General features: G+C 38.8%; 1 protein-coding gene across 1 annotated transcript in view; it reads right to left on the bottom strand.

The window, feature by feature from the left end:
• DOK6 (docking protein 6) overlaps positions 1-25,209 on the bottom strand; it is a 389,769-nt gene that overhangs the window by 90,832 nt on the left and 273,728 nt on the right. The window contains exon 6 of the mRNA XM_021686409.1: positions 9,348-9,486. Coding sequence (XP_021542084.1) covers positions 9,348-9,486 — 139 coding nt within the window. The remainder of the gene's footprint in view (positions 1-9,347; positions 9,487-25,209) is intronic.

Here is a 25,209-nt window from a genome sequence, read left to right on the forward strand (position 1 = left end):
AAAAAAAAAAAAAAAAAAAAAAAAAAAAAAAAAAAAAAAAAAGAAGTACAAAACCCAAGAAATATGAATATGAGGAATAGATGGTCAGTAGGGGCAGGTTGGAGAGGGAGGACACAGGTGGGAGATGGTGAGCAATGCTGGTGGCAGGGTGTGGGGTGTGTGTGTGTGTGTGTGTTTGCACACACACATAACATAAGCCAGGAAAGGCCAGTCTCAGCTTTCCTGCTATGATGAAGAGTTAAGAGATGTGAGTGGGTATGTCAACATGTTTGCTTGTATGTCTGATACAAGAGGGACTGGGTAGGGAAATCCACTGTGGAGAAGCAGCACTGAAATATCCAAGTGGTCAGGGGACATGCTGAGGTAACATGTGGGATATATGGTGGAGGTAAGACACAAAAGTCATGCTGCCTAATAAGGAAATGGTGAATACAAGTACAGTCCCGGTCGAGAACATTAGGTTATTTGTTCTTGGAAAAGAGCTCATGAAACTTGAAAACTATAGAAATAGAAACCCCAGAGATCTTTAGGCAGCCAAGCTCAGCACTGTTTGGATTTATTCAAACAGTCCTCTTAAGTTTGAAGGTTTACAGGCAATTGGTTTTTCACAGACTTGACTTAATTTTCAATAGGGGACAACTCACACTTAATCTTCCATCTTATTCAAGATAAATGAAAAGGAATTAGAAGATACCTTGGTGAGTTGGTACAAGACTAACAAACACTACATCGTTTATAGAGTCATTTAATGGAAGTTGCTAGATGTCATTTAGAATTGGACTTTGCAGAGTATTATTCTCTTTAAACTTGAAACAAAATGGAAGTTATCATTATATGTTTTAATCTATGTATTGACCACAATACTTTCATGGAGTGTAAAAAAGCTGAGCTTTAGAATAACATCAGAAATTTTTACAAACATATGCATAAATACTTTGAACACCGTTCTTATCTGTCATCAGTAATGCTTTTATTTTTTTTATTTTATTATGTTAGTCACCATACAATACATTATTAGTTTTTGATGTAGTATGTATATGTATATTCTTTACTCATCTATTAATCTATTATTTGTAAGTAGATGCATTTACAGAGCTACTCTCTGAATACAGGAAACAGGATGAATATATATTGGAACATTAAATTTCATAGCTGTTGTAAATAAAATGTTCACTATCTTTTGATTTTGAAATGTGTAAATATCTAGAGGCTGTATTAAAGTTTATATAATTAATTTCCTATGTCTGCACATAATGAAAGCTGGGATGAACTTTTAACAGTGGTTATAAAATTTTACCCACTTAAAAAATAAAGCGAAATTTTTTTCTTTCCAGGCATTTTATGACTTAGCTAATAACTGGGCTTTTACTCAAGACTAGTTGGTATTCTAACACTCTGAGTAGATATTATTATTGCTCCTTCCTTCCCTCTTTGAAGAAAAGGTAACTAAGGCACAGCAAAGCTCTTTCTTTCTCTAGAATCTACCTGGTTAGTTAGCCACTGTGCTGCCCGGCTTCAACTACTACATGTGCATTCACTGACTACACCCCAGAAATTGACAACTATGCTCATACTTTTGAAAGTAAGCTTAATTAACTCTCCAAGTGATTCTTTTTTTTTTTGAGCCCCATGTGATTCTTACATCGATTTTGTAGATTTTGGTTTGCCCACTACTGGTCTACATTTTTTCCTTCTATTTTAGAGTACTGTCTCAAAGAGAACATGGTCTGATTCTTTGGGTTGTCTGTGTATATGCCATAATTATATGTTTGTATGCTGAATTATCTTGACTGATCTTTGAAATCTGTTTTTTTTTTTTAAAGATTTTTATTTATTTGACAGAGAGAGATACAGCGAGAGAGGGAACACAAGCAGGGGGAGTGGAGAGGGAGAAGCAGGCCTCTTGCCGAGCAGGGAGCCTGATGCGGGGCTCGATCCCAGGACCCTGAGATCATGACCTGAGCCGAAGGCAGATGCTTAACGACTGAGCCACCCAGGCGCCCCTGTTGTTTTTGTTTAAGGAAATCATTCTCATAATTGCCATGAGCAGATTGTATGCCCATGGATAAATAAGACTATCATAGTTAAAAAGATAAGAGAGAAAATCATTCGTATAGTTTCCTCATTATTCTTTGATTCTAGCAATAGAAATAAAAGAACAAAACTGTATTTTTTAATATGAAAATTGTACTCTTTTATGTCGGGCAGTCATTTTTCTTACACACTATCAACTCTAATCAAGTTGATTAAATGTAAAAAATATATATGAAATGCATTTTCTGAGGTGACATCTAGAGCATCTATGACAAATTTTAAGAAAAAAGAACATGATATAAAAAAAATTTGTGCTATTATATTGTGTTACAGCACCACTTGCTAGAAAAATTACACACTGACCTCTCCCCATTTCCACCTCATTTGTGGATTTACGCAAAAATGAGTATTTTTCTTTGTGTCTGCGTGTTTAGAGACTATATTTTCTTTAGTGTTCTGACACTGGGGCAACAGTAAGTAAATGGATTAATTAGGATCACAGGTCCACTTTAGTTATCAACTAGAATCATTTGTTCTAATTGGGCTTGCGTTGGTTCATTACAATCAGTGTCTATCAACCAGTAAAAGAAAATTTCACAAATATGCAAATGGCATTTCCCAGCAGGGAGCTGACCATTGTCAGTAGTAATGAAGGCTCTTGTCTTGTGATTAATAACTGATAATATTGAGCAACAGAATCATGACTAGAACTTAGAAGAAAAAATTTATTAGCCGATATTCTTATATATTAGATGTGACACACCACTTGCAATCACAAATCACACGTTAAAACTTTTCCTAGAATTTCTTAAAATTCTCTGAATATACCTAGAAAAGAAATTGCAAAAAGTGTTAAAATTTTTCTGTGTACTACTCATCAGAGTATTTTGCTTCCAATTTTTTTAATTTTTAGTGCAGGAAAACTAGTCATTATTTTTTTTGTAGTAGATAGAAATTCCTGTAAAATGTGGGTATGAAGAATGGTTTCACTAGAAAGAGAGCCAAACTGCCTGGGATAGAGAGTCCATTCTGGAAGGCTTTCTCATTTCTTCACCAAATTATAAATGAGCCCATGGTACTCATGGTCTCGAAAGATATATGCACTTGTATTGAATTGAAGGATATTATTTGGCTACCCTTGGGAATAACAATTGAGTGTCTTCACAGTACTTCTTAAAACAAGTATTACGGTATTTTGCACACTCTAAGATGCCATCAATTGAAAGACAAAACACTATTTTATGCAGCACTCTGAAAGAATAGAGCTATCAATTAAACTGTAACTCATATTTGACTTGAGGGATGTTAAAATGTGAAAAAAATGTGCATCTTGGAATTGATGGAATGTAATAGTGTTTCCCTTCTCAAGCAACTATTTAGACAAAAAAAAAAAAATCATTTCAGGGGCTTACTTGGGTAAGTTCTGTGATACACCATAACTCTAGGAGGGCAAATTCCCTTAATTTCTCATGGCTATTTGAATTAGTTTTCCACGAAGCCGGCTTCATTCTTTCTCTCTTCTCTTGTGCTCCTCTCCCTTTGCCTTTCCCTGAGACGTTTTCATCATTGATATGACACCATCACAAAATTTCCATCAAAGATACCAAAACCACCCCTTGAGCTTGTTCATAGGGGTAGTGTAAGACAATGCTGCTTCTTCAGAAATATCTTTTCATCTTAAGTTATAAAAGGAAATAAGAGAATTTGTTTTCAAATGGTTTTTGTTCAAAACGTTTATTGTTCTTAGAACAGTGAGGTTTTTAAGTTTGTTGAGTGCGTGAGTTTAACTTGCTTTTATTCTGTATATTTCTACTAACAAGAGCATGTAAAATGACAATAGAGAAGGAAAACACTCTGTTTTCTAAGCAAGCAGTTTTACATGAGAATCTTTTTTCCTTTTTTTTTTTTTTTTTCTATCCACCAGAGCTTAGGACAACCATAGGATTGATAGCTTTGGACAGCAGTGCATGCAGCCAGCCCTGCTGGTGGTGTTCGGGGCATTAAAGTGGTCTTGCTATCTTGCTGGTATTGTAATAACACTGATGCTATTTGTCCTTAAACTACACAGAGTTCTTCTGGTGACCAGGTGGCAAAAATTACTGGAAATAGGAGCATTCCAAGTTCTGTTTTTAAAAGGATACACTGTAATTCTTACTATGGGAGGCTGTCCTTCTGCAAATAGGCTTTTAAATTACTTGCAATGTTACAAGGTTCGAAGTTATTAATGACAATGCCCCTCTCCTTTTATTTACTTATTATTGATAAGATAACAGGAAAATTCATTTAAAAAAAATATTCATGTCTTCTCAGTTCCTCCTTACCTATGGGCATTTTATAACACATGTAAAGCTTACAAATGCAAAAACCAAATTTAAAAGAGAACTTTTCATATTGTGTGTGTGTGTGTGTGTGTGTAACAGATCCATGAAAATTAAATTATTTCAGGGCATTTGAGGCCTTGTCATCTCCGATGATTTCAGCCTCACCAGGTGGAATCACAAGGGCACATTTGTGATGTGGTTTCTAATGAATAGCTTCGATCACAAAGACAAGAAAAATTTCCTTGATAATGCGGCACATAGGCAGCAGAGGACCTATAAATGCTTTTAGTAATAGCATTCAAAGAACTCTGAGGGTTCTAAGAACAAGAACGATCTCCGTGAAAAGGGAACAAATTCTGGAGGTGCCATTTGCTTACACATCTAGCTTTAATCATTTCCTCAACGATTTGAACCTTAGTGAATCTCTCAGAAAGAGTTCTAGTTCAAAATTTACTACTTCAATCTTCCATGCACCCCCAAAACCAAAACTGTCCTCTGACATAGGATGTTAACAGTAAAGAAAATATAGGTGTTAGCAGGTAAAGAAAATACAGAGGATTGTTAGTCCCTTTTATGACCATTTTCTGAGTCCCACTTGGACAGGAGAGTGAGAAGCTGAAGCTCTACATCTGAAAGCAAAAGGGGAGGCGTGTCTTCTTGTAGTGCAGAACTCATTCCTTATGGAGGATTAAGTAAGGACCTTCCAATAAGCTGGTGATCTAAGAAATCGGTCAGAGTCCATTGTCATGACCACAGAATGAGCCCAGGGGGTGTTTCCGGTAATGCTGACCAAAATCTTGTGATGGCATCATCTTACCAATCTGATGAAGCCATGGAAAATGTTTGATATTTCAAGGAGTAAAAGGAGTCAGATCATCTTACTCAGGCAGTATAAATTACTTGATCCCACAAACTTCTGGGTCACGTGAGAGAAAGAATTTCTTGCTCTTCTCTTGGGTTCTGTGTATCACCAGGCAGCTTACTGAGCAGAGTAAACCATTTACAAACCTGTGAATGGTTAATCCATGGCTGAGCTCTACTTAAAAACTTCCTGAGTCGGTTAATAGTAATTAATTCTTTTGTTATTTTTCTCAGTGAAGGAAATAAAAATATTTTTAAATAGCCTTACTGATTTAATGATTCTTGTTATCCTTGTTATCTATAGTGTAAATGCACTGTTTTATTCACAAGGCTGGGGACTTTTTCTAAATATCAGATTCTTTTTTTTTAAGATTTTATTTATTTATTTGACAGAGAGAGAGCACAAGTAGGCAGAGCAACAGATAGAGGGAGAGGGAGAAGCAGGCTCTCAGTTGAAGCAGGGAGCCTGATGCTGGGCTCTATCCCAGGACCCAGGGATCATGACCTGAGCCCAAGGCAGATGCTTAACCGACTGAACCACCCAGGTGTGCCTAGAGATCAGATTTCTCAAACAAGAACAGAAACATTGCTTAACTTAGGGTGCCTGGGTGGCTCAGTTGGTTAAGCGACTGCCTTCGGCTCAGGTCATGATCCTGGAGTCCCAGGATTGAGTCCCGCATCGGGCTCCCTGCTCGGCAGGGAGTCTGCTTCTCCCTCTGACCCTCCCCCCTCTCATGTGCTCTCTCTCTCTCAGTCTCTCTCTCTCAAATAAATAAATAAAATCTTTAAAAAAAAAAAAAGAAACATTGCTTAACTTAGATCATGGAAATATATCAAAATATGTTTATTCTTGTGTCTCCCCCTTCCCCCCCCCGAAGGAAGGTAATAAACAAGGGCAAACCGAGGTTTTAACCACACATGTGACGTCAAAAGATTATACTGAATTCTCTGTTACAGTTAAGAAATGGTTGTTGAGATATTATTTTTCATTCAAATTTGTTTATCTATAAGACAGTAACACTGTTAAATCCTCTCTCTTTAAAAGGATGAAAGTAAATGTGTCAGAAGCTTGAATAACTATGTTCGGGGGCATTTATTGCTTATATAGCTCGTTCCTAATTTGATCTTGTAATGTAATAAATGTAAATGTAATAAAATATGTAAACATTTTCTATGTGCTCAATAACAATCTCACATGGCCCATTTTTATTTTTATTTAAAGATTTTTAATTTATTTATTTGACAGAGAGAGAGAGACAGCGAGAGAGGGAACACAAGCAGGGGGAGTGGGAGAGGGAGAAGCAGGCTTCCCGCCTAGCAGGGAGCCCGCTGCGGGACTAGATCCCAGGACCCTGAGATCATGACCCAAGCCGAAGGCAGATGCCTAATGACTGAGCCACCCAGGCGCCCCTCACATGGCCCATTTTTAAAACTGGAAAGCCAACGAGCAGTGTCATCTTCTTATTTTGTAGGAGATACATAATAAATAAGATGCATCATTTTTATATTTGATGTTTGGGGGTATCTTTCCAGCTCCCAAGTTGTACTTTTGCCTAGTTTATAACACAGGCGTTCATTTTATTTAAATAAGCAAATGAAGAGTTAGAGAGTGTTTAATACTACTTCATAGTTGTTGGAACTTCTTCTTTCAAAGAGATTTGTGCATGTCGAGGCAGTCTCTTAAAAGAAAAAGTAAAAATTTTGTCTGGGAGCCCTGGAAATGTTTACTTATGGTCCCAGAATTTGAGGAATTTGGGCAGTTGCCAGGTTGTGGTAGCATGGCCTCTGAAAACATTAGCCTGGCTTATTCTGAAGAATGCACTAGATATGAAATAATCTTATTAGTCTTAACCTTCAGAGAAAAGCGTAGCTGTGCAATTGTGTTTGAAATTAAACCAAATGCCCCATTTGCACGTATGCACCAAACTGCTGGAGTCTCTGATTTTGTAATTCTTAGAAACATTTGGTTTCTTTGGTGAGACTGCTATTTAAACACCTGCCCCACTTTTCCATCGCCGAGTGCCCAGGTCCATGGAGCACCCTCCTCCTACCCAGCTGTCACCTGCCTGAGATCTTAGTCAGTGGACTGCTGGTCGCTAACCCCTACCAGCATTTGCTTGGCTTGGCTCTGGGGACATGCTTCTCAGCCGCACAGGACATTATCATGTTTATCACACATGACAGCATCAATAGCAAATGCGAATTAAATTTTGTTTTGCAAATTTTTTGGCACAAGATTGTTAGACATACTTGAAAGGGACTGAAAGATACTATTTAGCAACAGTTGGGAATAACAGTTTAGAGTCTTCACAAACATTTCAAGTCTTATAATTATTCAAAATCACTCCTACAGATGGATCACTATCGTAATAATGAACCTTTTCATGGTACTTGCCATGTGCCAGGCCTGTTCTCAGTACTTTACAGATTTTAATGCACAAATACCTCATAACAACCAAAGAAGTAGGACTACTATATCCTCATTTTACAAAAAAAGAAAATGGAAACATTTAGAAGTTAATATCCCAAGATGCCCAAAGTGATACAGCCAGGAAGTGGTAGAATTGGGATGTGAACCCAGGACACATACCAAGGGCTCTCCTTTACAGCAGACAATACGGTTTTGTAAAAGAGCTCTTGGCATTTCCTTCACGGCAATACAATTAAATGACTGTACTCATGAGCATTTTGCTGTTCAGAACAGCTATAAGTAAAGCTACAACTGTTAAGTGTAGTTAATTGTTAACTGTTAACTTATAGCAAGTGACATCACACTGTTAGTTTTAGTTGCAAACACCAGTAGATTCTGAAATAATTTGAAATGTGGTAGTTCTATTTTCTCATTGATTTAAGCCCTTGGATAAATGTCATATTAATTAGATAACTGTTAAAATGGTTTACATTTAACCCAAATCTTTCTAGGAGACTAAGTTATACCAATGTCTTATTAATGCTTCAATAATTAATCACACAATCATATTAATCCTACTAATGTTCAAACCACTCACTCATCCCTATGAAAGGCCAAATGTCTTGCATAAGGCCTGGTTTTCACTTGTTTCACTGAGGTATTAGGAAAGCTCTTTAAAGCTTTTCCTAGATAGATAAAAATGTGTATGTAGTATTGACAAAATTAGAAATGCGTTAAGAGTAACATAAGATCATTTGCTAAATTACTTTTTGTTCTTATACCTAAAAGATAATTTTGTATATGTCGAAATATTATATAATGGATAATTAAAAAATATTATATAATGGGTAATTTAAAAAATAAACAAATACAACACTACATATAGAACTCTGTCCTCTTTAAACTGGAACAGAATTATGAGTGTCATTCCAGTGAGCGACCCACTTATTTTCCAAAACTGCACCTGTCCTTTCATTAATGAAATCTAATCTTGAAGACTAGTCACCTCTTCAGATTATGGCCAATAATCACTCCATTATTTGCTTTTTCAAGAAGTTAGTAGTTGAACTTATAATTTTTTCTCAGCTACTTGTAAAAGTTACTATTTCAGATTCTTTGCTAAATGATGTCTTAGCTTGACCACAGAGCTGTAGGATAGTTGTTGTTGGGGTATATATATATATATATATATAGTATACTGTTGGTAAGCAGTATAAGCTCCTTCTGCAAATATTTTACTATTGGCTCTGCAACACATACAGAAAGAGTTAGAAGTTTCAGAGAATCCGGGACAAATACAAAGACAAAAAGAAAGCAGAATCCTTTCTGGCAGTAACTTAATTTCTCTGGTTATTTTGGGCCCACAGTTGAATCTCTGATGGTCCAACTGTATGTGGTGATATGCAGAGAGCATAGCTTTGTATTTCATTCTCTATGCACCCACCCCTCTTTGGGTAACTGTTCCAACAGGTCATGGGGAGATACATGGAGATACATGGAGTGCATAGCTCCCTACCTGTGGCCACAAAGAACTTCTTTGGGCATATGCTGAATAGGGCATTAGAGACATGGGATTTGGTAACTGGGGTGAGCTCCCAGGGCTGGGGGGTGGGGGTGGACACCGGGATGCTGACGTGAATGGGCCCACAGATACATGATGTGCATCAGACCTCAGCGACATTCATTTCCAAGCTGTTAGGTTACCAAGGAAGGAGCCTTACCCGGGCCTTCTGCTCCATTTCTAGCATTAATCTTTCATGTTGCTCAGCTATGGCCAGTGTCGCAGAATGGACCTTCTGATAGATCATTTCTCCTTCCCTTGTTTGAAAAGTGAATAGTCCTTCTCCTGTGTCACACATTCTGTGAGAATAGAGATAGGGAAAGAGATGGGTCTTCATGTGTTCAAGTGCGTAACAGTTCTCCATGTAAAAGATGCCCCTGCCCTGTGTCACCCTCCTCCTTGACTTCCATGGGAGTTAGGGAAGCAGATTCAGCCTTGACCAAGCCAACCAACCAAAAAGCATATCTTTAAGTGGTACATGAGACGGAACGAAGGGCAAAAACCCATGACTATTTGCAATTTTAAAGATGAATCGTTCAAAACTGTGTACAGAAACAGATACAAGTGGGTTCAGCCACTGCTGTGCAGCACTCACATTTGTCTTCCTAATAAAGCAAATAGTTGTTTTCTTTAAGGAATTTCACATTTGTGTTATCATACCACTATTTCCTATGATTTCAGAGCTCCTGAAATGTAAAGAATCGAAGGAAAATCTGAAGTTTTATACTCACTCTAGTAGGAACCAAGAAGACTACACATTTTTTAGTTTACGGATTTGCATACATAGGCTGAAGCTTAAACCGAGTGATCCTTAAGCAAATCTTGTGCATCTTAGGAAATGACCTGGCATAAAGAAGTCCCTATTTAGGTGTGAGGATATTTGGCTTGAATTTTGGCTTTGCCACTTACCGGCAGTGTGACCTTGGACAAGTTAAATAACTCGCCTGTACCTCCTTTTCACATCTCTAATATAGGAAAAATAATAGCACTCATCTCATAAGATCCGTATGATAGTGGAAAGACCAATCTAAATATCCACTGTAGAGAAATGAGTGACTTTATTTTAGTATTTTTATCTGATGGACTATTACACAGTGATTACTAGGTCATTTCTGAGAGCATATAACATTAAAAGTTCTTATTATGTACATTCAAGAGGAAAAAATCAGAATAAAATTTCTTTTTCTACTATTTAATTATAATTACCTTTCTAAAACAACTTTATAGGAATAAAACCACTGACACCTTGTTAAGGCAATAGGATTATAGGTAAATTATATTAACAAAGGCTAATTCCAAGATGAAAAATATTTCTAATTAATACTTTAAGCCAGCCTTTAAAAATAATTGGAGGCCCTCAGAAAGACCCACTCACTATCAATATGATGCTAACATCAGAAAATTTGCATGAGATGTTCATGGGGCCAAACTATGTCTTCCAGCACCAAAAGGATTTTGGATTCTTCTCTGTGATTCTCCAAGGAGTTTTCAGTAGAAAAGAAATGTCTCAAGAGGCTTCAGACATTACAGAGGCTGCAAATGCCATCCCGTAGGGCCCCATAGAGCAAGCACTTAGCTTCTGTGAAAAAGATCTTAATAAAATTCACACAGCGTGAAATGGAAAGTCTGGGGGGAAAATGAAGTGTTTTCACAAAGTGAAACAAATGAGCTTTCTTTGTTGATTCCAAGGAGCAACGAAGTCCAACAGCCGGAACAGGACAAGGACTGACACGTGGTGAGCCAGCCTGTTCCGATGTGAGTTCCTGTTCATTGTCATCTGAAAAGCACTGCTTATGAGCCCTCGGAAATGAGATAATGAATACACAGACTGTCATTTCTTACTCAGTCACAGAGAGGCAGAGGGCTAACACTTGCCCACTTCCTGGGACTTAGCTGCCCAGAGAGGATTTGAAAGCTTACAGGAGGTTTCCTCCAGCTTCTGAAACACAGACTTCTGTCAACTCCAGCCTTTGATCAGCAAACAAGGAATTAAAACTCGCTGGCTTTAAAAAGTGGAGCCATTTTCTGTAAAAGGTGGTCTTTCTTCAATGCAGGTACCTGCAGCCAAGCTGCTCACACTTCTTTAGTAAAATTAGTTCAGACTTAATGACTTTTGTCTGCAGTGTTGGAATAAACAGCTTAGGTTTCTCTGCTTATTGTTTAAAACATGTTCTCTTGGGGTGCGTAAGAAGCAGATACAGAGATTTACCTCTTCTTTTATGTCTGAACAGTTTTCTGGGGACAAGCCAGTACTAGAGAAGATGGGGGGAGAGATGAAGTCATTCTGACTTGCTACTCTATGTGGGGTCCACAGACCAGCGGCACCAGCCTCACTGGGAGCCTGTCCAGTTTACCGGATCGGAACCTGCATTTACTAGATCCCAGGTGACCCCTCTTCACATTATAGTTTGAGAAGCACCAGCCTATAGAACTCTTTCTACACGTCACCATTTTATTAAGGGGAGCCGGAGATGACACTCAGGACCCAAATGAGGACCTATCAGAAGCTGTCTTTGTGCAGCTTCAGACGGTGACATAGGAGACCGAAGGTCAGAAAGGAAACACCATGACAACAAGGACAAAAAACCTAAAGAAATCCTTTCCTTAACTTGGGAAGAGCTGAGACAGAGGTGCGACCTACATTTCAGTATCCTAACCCCCTTGCCACCAATATGCACCTTCCTCAATTGCATTTATTTGGAGAAAAGGTGAAAATGGGGACACTGTACGTTTGTCTTGGCTCACAACTGAATTTGATTGAAATTTATAGACAATTACAACTGTTAGCTCTCTTTCTAATAACTAGGTGTTTTCACAAAATTAATACTTTTTCTTACCAAAAATGGAATGTTAAAGAATATAATCTCTGAGGTCCCTTCAGCTTTAAGGAACAAACTAGAGCCTCATAAAAACTCTAAGTAGGACTGACACACTAATTTCCAGGGTGTTTTGTTTGTTTGTTTGTTTGTTTTTTGCTTTTGACATTGTAACCTAGGGGACATTATAATAGTATAAGATCCAAAAGTCAAAGGGCACAGATTTCAACCATCACATCATGGCTGGCGATGTTCATTTATCCCGTATTTATCAAGTAGGTCCTGTAAGCCAGGCACTGTCCTGAGCCAGAGGATGAAAAGGACGGAAACGTATACACGACTCATTGCCTCTGAGGCTCTATAAGGAGTGGAGAAGATAAGCACTGTCATGAGAAGGACACACTTAACTGTAGTAAGTGCTAGCAGGGCGAAGCATGGGGCCAACAACAGGAGGTAATGGGGGACTGACCTGTAACACATTATTTTACCAATTCAGTCCCCTATCTATAAAACGGGGGCAACAAGACTTGATCACAAGATTGTTTTCATTTGTCTTTTAAGGAAACCAGGTGACAGTGGTCAGGAAGGGATTAATTCAGCAGGCGTGGCCGCCCAAATCCAGCATGTGTTAGTTTGTCAATAGGGTTCAATAGAGTAAGAGTCTAAGAAAATCCTAGTATTTTCCCTCAATGGCTTGTTTCCTTTCCTTTTCTTTTCTTTTCTTTCCTTTCTATCTCTCTCTTTCTTTCTTTCATTCAGATTTTATTTATTTGAGAAAGAGAGAGCATGAGCTGGGGGAGAGGCAGACTCCCCACTGAGCAGGGAGGCTGACGTGGGGCTGGATCCCAGGACCCTGAGATCATGACCTGAGCCGAAGGCAGATGCTTCACCGACTGAGCCCCCCGGGCGCCCCTCAATGGCTCTTTTTCAAATTCCATTTATCCTCTCCTTCTCTATTCCATCTCCCCACTCCCATAGTCATTCGAAATAACAGTACTCCCAGTCTAGTCTCTGCTGTGTTCTAATAAGGACTAACCAGAGTTCACGTGAATGAATGTCCGTGTTCACAGGAAACAGAACTCCAAATCAGGTGCTCCACTATGCAGGGTTCTCCCAGTTCCCCTCAAAGGGGAGAAACAGCTCTAAAAGAGGGTCCCCTGGAGGTAACTTCACTTGAGAACATGCCCTAGGTACCGTGTAAGCTATTAATGACTGCCCTCCTTTTCCTGCTTTTAAAGTCTCAAACTTAAGCCTGTATGAAGGGGTGGCTTCAAAATTCCAGTCTTTTTTCAAATGACAAACAAAAGAAATTCACCAAATCAAAAGTTATGGAAACACTTTACTTTTAAAAAGTGAACACAGATACTTTAAAATATGTACCTGTGGGTCTTTAGATATAATTTTACTACAGACGAGTCTGTCCACCTCTTGCAATGTTGTTGTTGTTCACGGCTGTATGACTTCATTCTCAGTGTAAGTTTCGCAGTATTGTTGATATATTTCACGACCAAATATTTACCCTCCGTGCACACAAAAATTTTAAACTCTCAGCAGTGGAGAAGGGCAGGAGAACTGTCCTGAAAACCCTGTGGTGTATCTATTTAGTATTTAAAATTTAATGTTTAATTATAGAAAGTAATGAAATTCTTCAAAGCACAGCCTTTCTGCAGAGCGGTTAAAACCAATTAACACTTTTTATCCCATTAACAGTTTAATCTTTATTGTCATTTAACAATGCAGGCATTCCACTTTTGTTTTAGCAGCTACGAAAAGGCTGAGGTTTCTCTCTATGAGCTCTGGTGAGTCAGATTTGGATCTGGTGTAAGAAAGTGAAAGCAAAATGGACAGACAAAAGCAATCAGATAGCAAGTCCAGAAATAGACCCAATTCATATGAGAGGTAAATATGGGATGAAAGTGTCATCTCTAGTCTGTGAGGGAAGCTGACTTTCCAATAAACTGTGTTGGACACTGGTCATTAGAAAAAAATACTGGATCCACGTCTCTACCTCCAGTGATACAAACTGCAGGGAAAGCAAGTGAAAAAAAGTAGTAGAAGAAAACAGGGAAGAATTCCTATATGAACTCAGAAGGAGGAAGGAGTTTCAAGCTATGATCCAAGCCAAAAGGTGACAAAAGAAAAAATGAATGAATCTCCTGAAAAAGATTTTTTTAAAAATAAAAAAGATAACATATTAGCAGGCAAATAAAAACTAGAAAAAATATTTGGAATTCACAACACCTGATGACTTCTCATCTATAAAGTAGGTATATTATGTCAGTCCTTTTTTGAGAGGGTTGTTTGAACATTAAATGAATAATATATGTAATCTTAAAACAGTGTATATTATTATTAATCATTAAATAGTAGTACTATTATCACTGCTACTGTCAAAATAGATACCTAAAACACAGTGCTAAATGAAAAAAGGAAAAAAAAAATAAATGAAAAAAGGAAAAAAAAATAAATGAAAAAAGGGTGACAGTAATATGTATAGTGTACTAACACTTTTGTGAAAAAAGTATGTCTTTGCTTGCTTCTACATGAAACTCTGGACCAATGCACAAGAAAGTAACTTTTTTTTTTTAAGATTTATTTATTTATTATTGAATGAGAGAGAGAGGAGAGAGAGAGAAAGCACGCTGGGGGAAGGGGCACAGAGAGAGACTGAATCAAGAAGACTCCACACTAAGCAGGGCATTCCCAGGGCCCTGAGATCGTGACCTGAGCCGAAACCGAGTGGGATGCTTAACCGACTGAGCCACCCAGGCGCCCCTCAACTAATATTTCTTTATGTAAATGGTCAAATTAAAAAAAGAAGTGCTATTAATTTATTAATTGGATTTAATTAATTCAAATTAAATTAATGTTAAATTTTAAAGCAAGGGTCAGACTACTCTCACAGGGCTTTTGTGAATATGTGCCTAGCTCAGTCTCTGTCACTTAGCAAATACACTTTTACTGTCAAACTTATAAAATACTGTACTCATCATTTGGGGCCTTCCTTCCAATTGAAACACACACACATGCATACACACACAGTCTCTTTCCAGTTTAGCAGACATCTGATCTGATTTTCAAGACAACCACGTTTGCAGAGTCTGGTATGTAATGAATTGAAGTAACAGCAACAATTGTAGCGATGGTGAGAATAATGGCTAACACTCAGGGGGCAAGGATTTAGGCCAGGCTTGGTGTTGAACACAGCATGTGCATTACCTCACGGAGCCTCAAACACCTGCAGGGCCGTCACTGCTTCCTCTTTTTTTTTTTGTTGTGAAAATTTTTTTTTTTTATTCTTATGTTAATCCCCATAATCCCCATCATTAGTTTTAGATGAAGTGTTCCATGATTCATTGTTTGTGCTCACTGCTTCCTCTTACAGAAAACACCTTCCTAAGGAGGTGAAGGAATCTGCCCAAGGTCATTGAAATTTAAGTGGCTGAGCTGTGTTCTGAACCCAGACCTGTGATTCTAGAGGGAAGCTCATTATCACTAAGCTCGATTTTGTTCATTCAAGATGAGAAGCAGAAACGCATGCATAATTCTTTAATTATGAAAATTTCTGTAGTGGAGAGAAAGAGAGAGCTCAGCACAGGGCTTGGGATAAAACATTTTGAAGGTGCTCTCTCCCTCTCTGCTGCTGTTCCTCTTCTGTCCAATCAAGTTCCTGAGAATATTTCTCAATGATGTGCCCGTAAAATGCATATTAAGGTAAATCAGTCAATTAGTCAATAAAACAGGTGAATTGCAATCAAATCCTCTCTGCACTCCCAAATTCATGTCAAGTCCTTTGTAAGGAGGAAGGTATAGTAGAACATTTGCTGTCCTCTGCCCCTTGACTGCATTATTGTATGGCGCCAAACATTTAATGCATATGGTGCCTGCTAGTTGATTTCACTGATGGGACCTTAGGCGATACAATGCTTTCCCTCAAACAAGTTGAGAAACCTGATCCTGCAAGGAGATCTTGATTTTAGTCCAATCTGCTGAAAATTAGCTTTGTGAAATACCTTTTTGATCCTTTATAAAACTAAGGTTTTTTTAAATGAAAGAGTTGATCTAAATGATCTTGAGTGTACAAATCTGTTTGAAGATTCTCTAAGTCTTCCACTTGTGGTGGCCAAATCATAATCACATTAATTAAAACACCTCCATCTTTTTGAATATTTTCAAAGTTTTAATTTTATTCTATTTTACTTACTTTTTCTTACTTTTGAATTTTCTTCTTTGGTTTTTCAACTCAATGCAAAAATCAATCGAGTGTCCCCAAAATTTTGGCTTTAGTAAATTCTTAAAGAGACATATCTATAAGATGCTCTTCTACCTACCTTCCTTTCTGCCTCAAAAGTTTAGAACGGAAAAATCCACCAGGTGAAGGTGTAAAGTAAGTCATAACACTTCGGTTGTTACTTAATGACCTCAACACATAATCACAAATTCCTACCATTATCATTATTATATTGCTACATTAGATGTTTATGAGGGTTTAGGGCAAAAAAACTTTTTTAAAGGCTTACAGCTAATTTTATATTCATCCTATACATATATCTCCAGGTGGCTTTATCTGAAAAATACTGGATACTCTTTGAGGATTAGGAGTTTAACATCCTTAACCCCCAGAGCAATCACAAAAAACACCTCATGTACTCCATACGCCTGTGGACTGAAATGACTTGAAAATTATCAGTATGATGGCGACCTGACAAGTATTGATTTGTAGTCCCTGAGAGTGCAAAATAAAGCAAAATAAAATATAAAAGAGAGAATTTTTTTTTTTTTTTTTAAAGAACAATCCCCTGGCGTTAGTGTATTCTTCTGAATGGAATAGGCCAAACCACCACAAAGAGAACAGAGAACTGATCCATCTTATGTTTCTGGCTGACGTACTTATTCTATTTTAAAACTCCTTGGGGGAGGCTGGGTGTATATCATATGAAACAGCTACGGACATAGACTCAAGTCGATTTGTCTGGGAGACAGCTAATAACAAAAGCAAGTCAAGCGAAAACTTAAATTCTGTCATTTAGAAATTATATTTCCCTTTTAAAGTGAATTTGACTGCCAGGATATGGTTGGGAAATTTTTACAGTTTAACATGCAAGTTACTAATATTTACTCACTGAATTAGAAGAATTATGCTTCTCTTCACCATTTTGAGGGGAACCTAAAAATGAGATCATTATATTCCCTCAGAGCAAAAAAGCCTGTAATCAGGGTTTACAAATTATGTCTTTATTCTCTTTTTGTGCCAAACATAATGAAGGCAATTTTTAAATTAAAGATAATTTCCGTGTCTCATGTGACTAGAGAGGAAAGTGTTTCAACTATAGCCAAAATAGAAAAGAAATGCAAGACTATACTTGATTTTACATGGATTTACTTTTTTACATTACAATCTTGCCTTTTCTTTTTAGGTTATTTTTATGCATTCATTGGCATTTTTTTGGGCATCAACCAATCACATGTCAAGCACTGTATTAGCCTCTGGAAAATATTTTTAAAAATCATATTAAAAAAGAAATAAGTAGGGGCTCCTGGGTGGCTCAGATGGGTAAGCTTCTGCCTTCAGCTCAGGTCATGATCCCAGGTCCTGGGGTCAGGCTCCCAACTCAGCAGGGAGTCTGCGTCTCTCTCTCTCTCTCTCTCTGCCTTTCCCCCTGCTGTGTTCTCTGTCTCTCAAATGAATAAATAAAATCTTAAAAAAAAAAGAAATAAGTAAATAATAAACATTAACTCCTGAGTTGTATTTACTCTCATATATATTTACCTTTTCATTTAAAAACTAAGCAAATGAGTAGGTGATTATATGAAATACATAATATAATAACACATTTTGGAGATTAAAAGCTAGTGAATTGGTTATATTGTGTTAAAATTTTCTCTACAGGTTTTTAGTTGACAGATCACTGATAGAGTATAACTTTTAGTCTTTTATTGCCATTATCAAAACAAGCCACCTAGTAAAATCACACAATCATTCCTATATATTGAGGGCAAGTACTGATGGGTAATATAAAAGATGTGAACATATGTTTAAGTAACAGCCTTTTCATCTGTTTTGAAACAGAAATGAAAATTTAGTGCCATTTACTTAAATTTTAAAAATTAAAGAATTTCAAATGCAACTACCTAGATTAAAAAAAAATAATGTCAAGTGTCATCATTCCAGGTTAACAGATTTTAAACCTTAATTTTTAAACTCCATTTAAACTTTAAATTGAACTCCTTTAAAAACCTGAATTGGGAATATAGCCAATGCTATTTTGATGGTATTATGGTCACAGAGGGGCTTCACTTGTGGTTAGCATAGCATAATGTATAGAGATGTTGAATCACGAAGTTGTACACCTGAAACTAATGTAACCCTGTGTGTCAACTAGATTCAAATAAAAAAAATAAACAAAAATCAGAATTGAAAATATGAACAGATCATTTGAATCACCTTTAATGTAGAAGCTAAGAAATGGAACCAATATTTCCCCATCATAAAAGTGTCAGCCCTTTTATGTTATCCCTTGGTATCTTTGACCTGAAGTGTAAGAATCTGGTGCTCATCAAGGTTCATACTGATGTAAAGTAGTTCAGGGCTGACCAACCATCTCGGTATTTCCCTTGATGAATCAGGTATAAATCTGTATTATGGCACTTTTAACATCCCAGCATTTTTAATTTTACATGCTTTCTTCCCAACTAGATTTTTCATATAAGACATGAAAGGAAGGAAAATCACAGTGCCTCGAAAATCTTAAAAATCTAGAGACAAAGCAGAAACGATCCAGGATTTCTTAGGGGCGGTGACTTTTGACAATATAATTCCTTTTACTGTTTGAGCAGGTTTTCCATCCCTACCCACCCCCCACCGATCTACCTTCACTTTCAATCTACCTCAAATAGTTTCTAGATTCCTACATACATCAAGTCATGGAACAAAGCAAATGACAGAAGAGATACTGATATTGAACGTTCCAAAAAAGATGTAAAGAAATGTTAGTTGCATACATGAACAAAATATTACTTATCCTATTCTGACCCAATTTTGGTTTTCAGTATTGCTGTTTTTAAAATTAGAAGGTTTGACTACGTGATTAATAAACTCTTTTGTCAAATATAGAAGTTCCTAGCTAAGCTGTGACTTAGTTCCATTTGAGGGGTAGTTTACTTTAAACTCCATTTAGTAATCGCTGTGTTTCAAGAGGTGGTTAATACCATTAAAACATGATTTACTATGTTGTGTTTCTTCAGTCTGAACTTGGGTGATTCTACTTTTCCTTAGTAACTTCCACGCAAGGGTTAAGAGAGGGTAGGTTCATGGAGTCATCCTGCTACTGCCCAGGTGTTCATGAAAGAAAGGGCATGGCCTCCAGCAGGAACCTGCAGGTCATATCAAGGTTCATTTATGTCCATCTCAGATCAGGGCAATTTATCATTTATTGAGCTTCAATAGTCCCATGGCTGCTACTGGAAATTCTCACTCAACCTGTCTGCCTCACATCCTGAAATCACCTTTACAGAGCCGAGAGTCACTCTTCACGGCAGGTGTGTTGAATCATTTTATGTGCCAACTTGACTAGGCTGCAGGGTGCCTGGACATTGAGTTAAACAATGTTCTGGGAATGTGTGTGTGTGTGTGGCGGGGGGGTGGTGGTTATAGATGAGATTAACATTTGGATCTGTAAACTAAGTGAAGCAGATTGTCCTCCCCACTGTGGGTGGGCCTCCTCCAATCCATGGGAAGTCTGAACAGAAGAAAAGGAGGTAAGAGAGAATTCAGTCTTTCTGCCTATTTTTGAGCTGGGACATTAGTCTTCTCCTGCACTTGGACTAGAATTTACACCCCCAGCTCTCCTGGAGCTCTAGCTTGCTCACTGCAGATGGCGAGACTTCCCCACTTGACTAATTCAGCTGGCACATCTCTGTCTTCAAACTCTGCCAGGCTCCCCTGTGCCAGTGGAAATCCCACTTCCCAGTTCTGGGCGCTTGCGAGTGGTGAGTGGGATCCATGTCTCTGACGTGACAAAAATTATGTGGGTGGTGGGGAGAGCAAAGAATGGAGAACACTAGACTTTACAAGAGGGGTGTATTCCTGTTTTCATTTTTTCTTCACTAAGGACGGAGCTCATCCAGTTCTTCCTGCTGAGATCTACACAGCTCTTGCTTTCTGAGTCAGGGTGTGGTGAAAAGAGAAGAAAACTACTGCCCACCACTCCCAAGAGGTGCCACTTTCTATTCCCCAAACACAGGCCTAGACTCAGTAAGACTTGTCATTCAAGGGCACCTTATTACTCAAGGGCACTTTCTCCCTAATCTGCCAAGGGTTTTTATTTGCTTTGAGTACTTTTATTCCAGCAAAAGAAACATGAAGTCAATATTCTGCTTCTGAAATTTAGAGTAAGATTCGAGTCTTCCTAGCAGGTTTTTATAAGTTTTCAAAAGTCATATCTAAATGACTAAGTCTGAGTTTTCTTATATATCCTGGCTAGAGAGAAACTGAGACATGACTTAAGAGAGGACTCTGTTCCTTCCAGACCTGGGTGATGGTGGGAAAGAGAAAACAGAAAGAGAAAGCCCTGGGTGAGGCTTACATACCCTGATATCTCTTATCTGAGTGGATATTCTGAAGAAGACAGGAATTAATAAGTTGGTATCTAGATTGAACCAATGGCCCTACACTTGTGACTCCACATAGGCCTCAGTTCAGAGGCAGAGCATCTAGAAAGTTCTGTGTAGAGGACTGGGGTTGAAGAAGAGGATATGAATATTCTAAGATTAAGGAAACTGCTTTGATCAGTGGATCCAAGCGAAAAGTGCCAGTATATGCCCCCAAAAGGCCAAATGGATAGATTCAGCAGCAGGCAATGTGGGGAAGACCAGACCAGTTGGTGCTTGATCTGAGGTTCCTTAACTACCTACGGCCATGTAAGTCGGCTATCTGTTCAAAGAGCATACTACATAAAACAGAAGAAGGGGGGGAGGTAAACCAGTATATTACCAAGATGACACACCCCAAAATGACAATTTAAAGTGGCTTCTCATCGGGAGGGAGCTTATGAAAAATATTAGATAGAAAATAATCTCCACTATCTTTGCTCAACTGAGTTGTATTAAAATTCTAGAGCCAGCCATAGTTGGGAAATAGTTGCAATTTCAAATAGCAACATCCTTACTCCCTTGCCTGTGAAATTAATTGGCAAAGGTTTCCATTTCCTGTGATCTCACATTATCTAGTCCTTCGGTCCACTCTACAGGCTTTCCATACATTTGTGGGGAAAAATCTTTCCAAGTTTCTGCCCACACTCTTTCCAGTTCCTCAACCATATCGTTCCTAGCTTTCAACAATCATTTGAGGGTATGGAGTAAAATGAATGCATTTTATTTTGATTGGTGTTATTACTGAAAAGGCTCTTGCCATTGACAGAAACGCAGAGAAAGAGCCAAAACCAAAAAAACGTATTCTTAGATGTTGAGCCTAGAGGATGATTTGTGCCGGAACAGCCAAATTCGCCCGTTCAGTGACTTAAGCTAGGAGGAGACTGCTGGCCCCTGAGACTGTGCCTCAGGGTTAGCGTCTCAGTGGTGGAGACTCAGGAGAAGGTGAGGAGGGTCTTGGCGAGGGTCTGTAGCCTCTTCCTGAATTTTCAGACCTCTGTTCCATTTTGTCTAATGTGAGGTAGAATTTACTGCATGTGATGGATTCCATAAGGCTTCAGACAATGGGGACTGATTCTGTATTTTTTATTTTATTTTATTTATTTATTTGACAGAGAGACACAGCAAGAGAGAGGGAACACAAGCAGGTGGAGGGGGAGAGGGAGAAGCAGGCTTCCCGCTGAGCAGGGAGCCTGATGCAGGGCTCCATCCCAGGACCCTGGGATCATGACCTGAGCCGAAGGCAGACGCTTAACGACTGAGCCACCCAGGCGCCCTTGCTTCTGTATTTTAAATAAACACTTTAGGTTGTGACTTCTGCACGCCTAAGATTGAGATTAGTGCTTTCAGAGCAAGCCGGGGACAGTTTCCTGCTCCATCCAGTGTAGGTGAGAACCAGAACCATGCAGACCCCTCTCACGGGATCAAATCCTCATTATCTTGTTCACTCCTTCCACATTTATCTATCTATCGTTCACAGTGTGCAAGCACTTGGCCCGGTGTAGGACAGGCTGCGTGGTGACAGGTGGTGATTTGGAAAAGCTACATAAGTGAGATTCTGGCTTTCCTTGCACGGAGTTCCTACTCTCTCCACCACCTCCGGTTCACCACATCTCCATGCCTGGGCCCCTATCCATTCCTTTCCTAGTTCCAGAAATATCTCCAATCGTTAATTAAGCACCTTCAAGAGAGTTGAGGCAGGCTGGTGGTCGGAATGAAATTAATGACTTATGTAACTGACAGGTATTTCTAGAAACAGAGTTTTGATTTTCTGGAGGGGGCGATTTCAAGTCTGTGGGAGTGAGAGCCATGACCACGGTGATGTCAGAGGGCTGTGTGGAGATTACTAGTTTCCTGGTGTGTCAGGAGGAGGAAAGGAGATAAGAAAATCCTGCCTTACAGACATGCCCCCTTAACATTCCTTACAACTGTGGCAAGAGCTGGTCAAGGCACCTGCTGCAGCTCATTTAAGAACCGGCCCCCCTGGGGGCTCCCCAGCTTCTCCGCATGAGTGGCCAGGCAGAGAGAGAGAGAGAAGACAGATGATCTGGCCGCTCAGCATCCTCTCTGGCAGCCTGCTCAGCTCAGGATGACAAACTGTGGAAGCCCCAAGGAGGTGGGGCTTTCTGGGAATCTTTTCTACCAGTCTCAGCCCGGCACCAACTGTTGTAAAGAATGGAATAAAAATGCCATAGGAAAGTAGTTGAGAGAAATTTACTCTTTTACCCTTGAGACCTAATGGGGATTCAAGCAGTATGCATTTTATTTTATTTTTCTTAATGGTCAAAGTCCTTGGCTGCATACTGTAAATACCTATCATGGATCAAAGCAATCTTAGTGAAAAATATTCCTTTCAGCTTTGCTAGTTGTTAAAGCTCCATGAAGTGCTCATTTGAAATGCTATCTTCTCTATGAACAAAAAGATCATTTGTTGCTAAGTTGTATCTGTATGATTTCATTTTTTTCTTATTGCATATAAGGATGTTTATAGAATCTCAATTATATAACGTTTTGTATTGCTCTGTTATCTACAATTCTAAATGCTGGAGCTACAAAGATATCTTATGTTTATATAATTCATACTGTTTTTTTCCCACCTAGGGATTAATTACTCATTTCAGCTTCCAACAGTTATTTCTCTTGCTACTTTAATTAGGTTTTCCTACAAATTGAAGGGGAGAAGGAATAAGCAAGGTAGAAAACAAGAGAATTGAAAAGCAAGTCTACTGTTTCTTTCCAATTTACGTCAAAGAGAGTGGTAAAGGTTTTAAAACCAGGGTGAAGAGACTGAGTGGCACTGGAGGACCCCTAACAGAGGGAAGGAGAACGTGCAAGGCTAAGACGATGCGTTGGGAGGCAGGTGCCACCCTGGGAAACACATGGATGAGGAGCCCAAGGGCTTGGGCTCAGCTCCAATGCTTTGGAAAAGTCACCTGACCCCCAAGTCTCAGCTGCTCAGCTATAAAACTGTTTGCCTTATGCACTTTATAGGATTGCTAGGAGGATCAAAATGTGAAAGCATTTTGGAAACTGTCAAGCACTTTGAAACGAAAGATATTATTAGTGTGATTATGAGAGATGGTTTGACAAAAGCATACAGTATCTGGAGACTGACACTAAAACATCCTCCTTAGCAAATGTCCTCTTGCTGTTCTTCGGAGTATCCTCAGCCTCTGCTCTATCCCGGATGATGCTGCATCTTCTGTGTTTGGAGATGGTGTTTCCTGGTCTCAAACTGTGACCCACAAGGCCCCTGACAGGCCACTTGCACCCTGGTGTGTGCTCTGTCAAACCAGCAATGGTCCCCGTAAGAGAATTTGCCTGTGAAAAACTGCTTCCCCCCTGGGTCAAGCAGAAACTTTCCACGGAGGGCAATCTGCCCTCTGCTTCCAGCAACACAGACCGTGTTTGAGAAGGGGACGAGAACCACTTAGCTATTTCACCAGCTCACGGAAAGGTCATTTTTCACCCTGTTTCTCCTGCAGTGGAAGGTTTTGATTGCATCGCTCTGGTAATGTTGCCTTTTTTGAAATTCATTTTTGTTCTCAGGGGCTGTGCTATCTTCCCCCTATACAAGTTCCATTATATGTAGTGCAGCAGAGCATGGAGATGATGTAGTTAGAATGGCAGGCAAAACAGCCCATTACTATACCTATTGTTAGCTTGCTGCATATTCAGTAGAAAATGCAAAAAAAATTATTTATAGTTGATCAGGATTGGAATAAATAACAGTCTTAGTTTCTGATTTTTGGTTTGGGTGACTTTATGTATTTTTCTCTGGGGTTCTATTTAAAACATGGCAATTTACCTTGGTGCCAAGAGTAAGAAAGAATTTCTTACTTCTTTAGAGTTTCTATGTTATTGCAGGGTTCACTTGAACCCATTTTACTAGTAAATAGAACAATGATATATATTTTGTTACGATCCCGTGCTGTCATTTTAGATGTTTTTGCTGCATATTTGTTATTAATATTTTAAATCAACATAAATATGATTGAATTTAACTTTAGAGACACGCAGTGTTTTGCCATTAATGCCAACACATGCCAAAGAAAACAGTCTAATTATTTACTACTTAAATGTTCTAGTTGAAAAGAAGAGTTCTGGATTCAGGCAGGAATTTCTTTTCTGGATGTGCTCATGACTTGCGTGACTTGAATGTATTGATTGCTCTCTATTTGTACCGATATCTATTCTCTGTCCTTTTCCGCATAGTGTATGTCTGGCATTGTGCCCTGGGAAGCTGACTTCTACAGGCCCAGCCTTCTTTGCCTTCTGGTTTGGCCAAAGGGTGGGGCATTCCCAGAAGAGAATGGGAGTGAACAGGAGGTACTTTCCCCCACCCTTTCCTTCCTGTCTTAGCACTGTGGTTTTGGCAAGCTTCCATCCACCAAGGATCCAAGTTCTCTCCGGGTTCTGGTTTCCTTATTCCCTCAGGCACGGAATAGATAAAAGCTTCTCTCTGTTGCTACTCTTGGGATGCCCACCACGCTATGTTTGTTCCATAATCACACCCACACCTCTTTAAGGAACTCTTACACTGAATTCTCCCCAAAT

Source organism: Neomonachus schauinslandi, chromosome 14 (assembly GCF_002201575.2).
Source record: "Neomonachus schauinslandi chromosome 14, ASM220157v2, whole genome shotgun sequence".
Taxonomy (NCBI): Eukaryota; Metazoa; Chordata; class Mammalia; order Carnivora; family Phocidae; genus Neomonachus; species Neomonachus schauinslandi.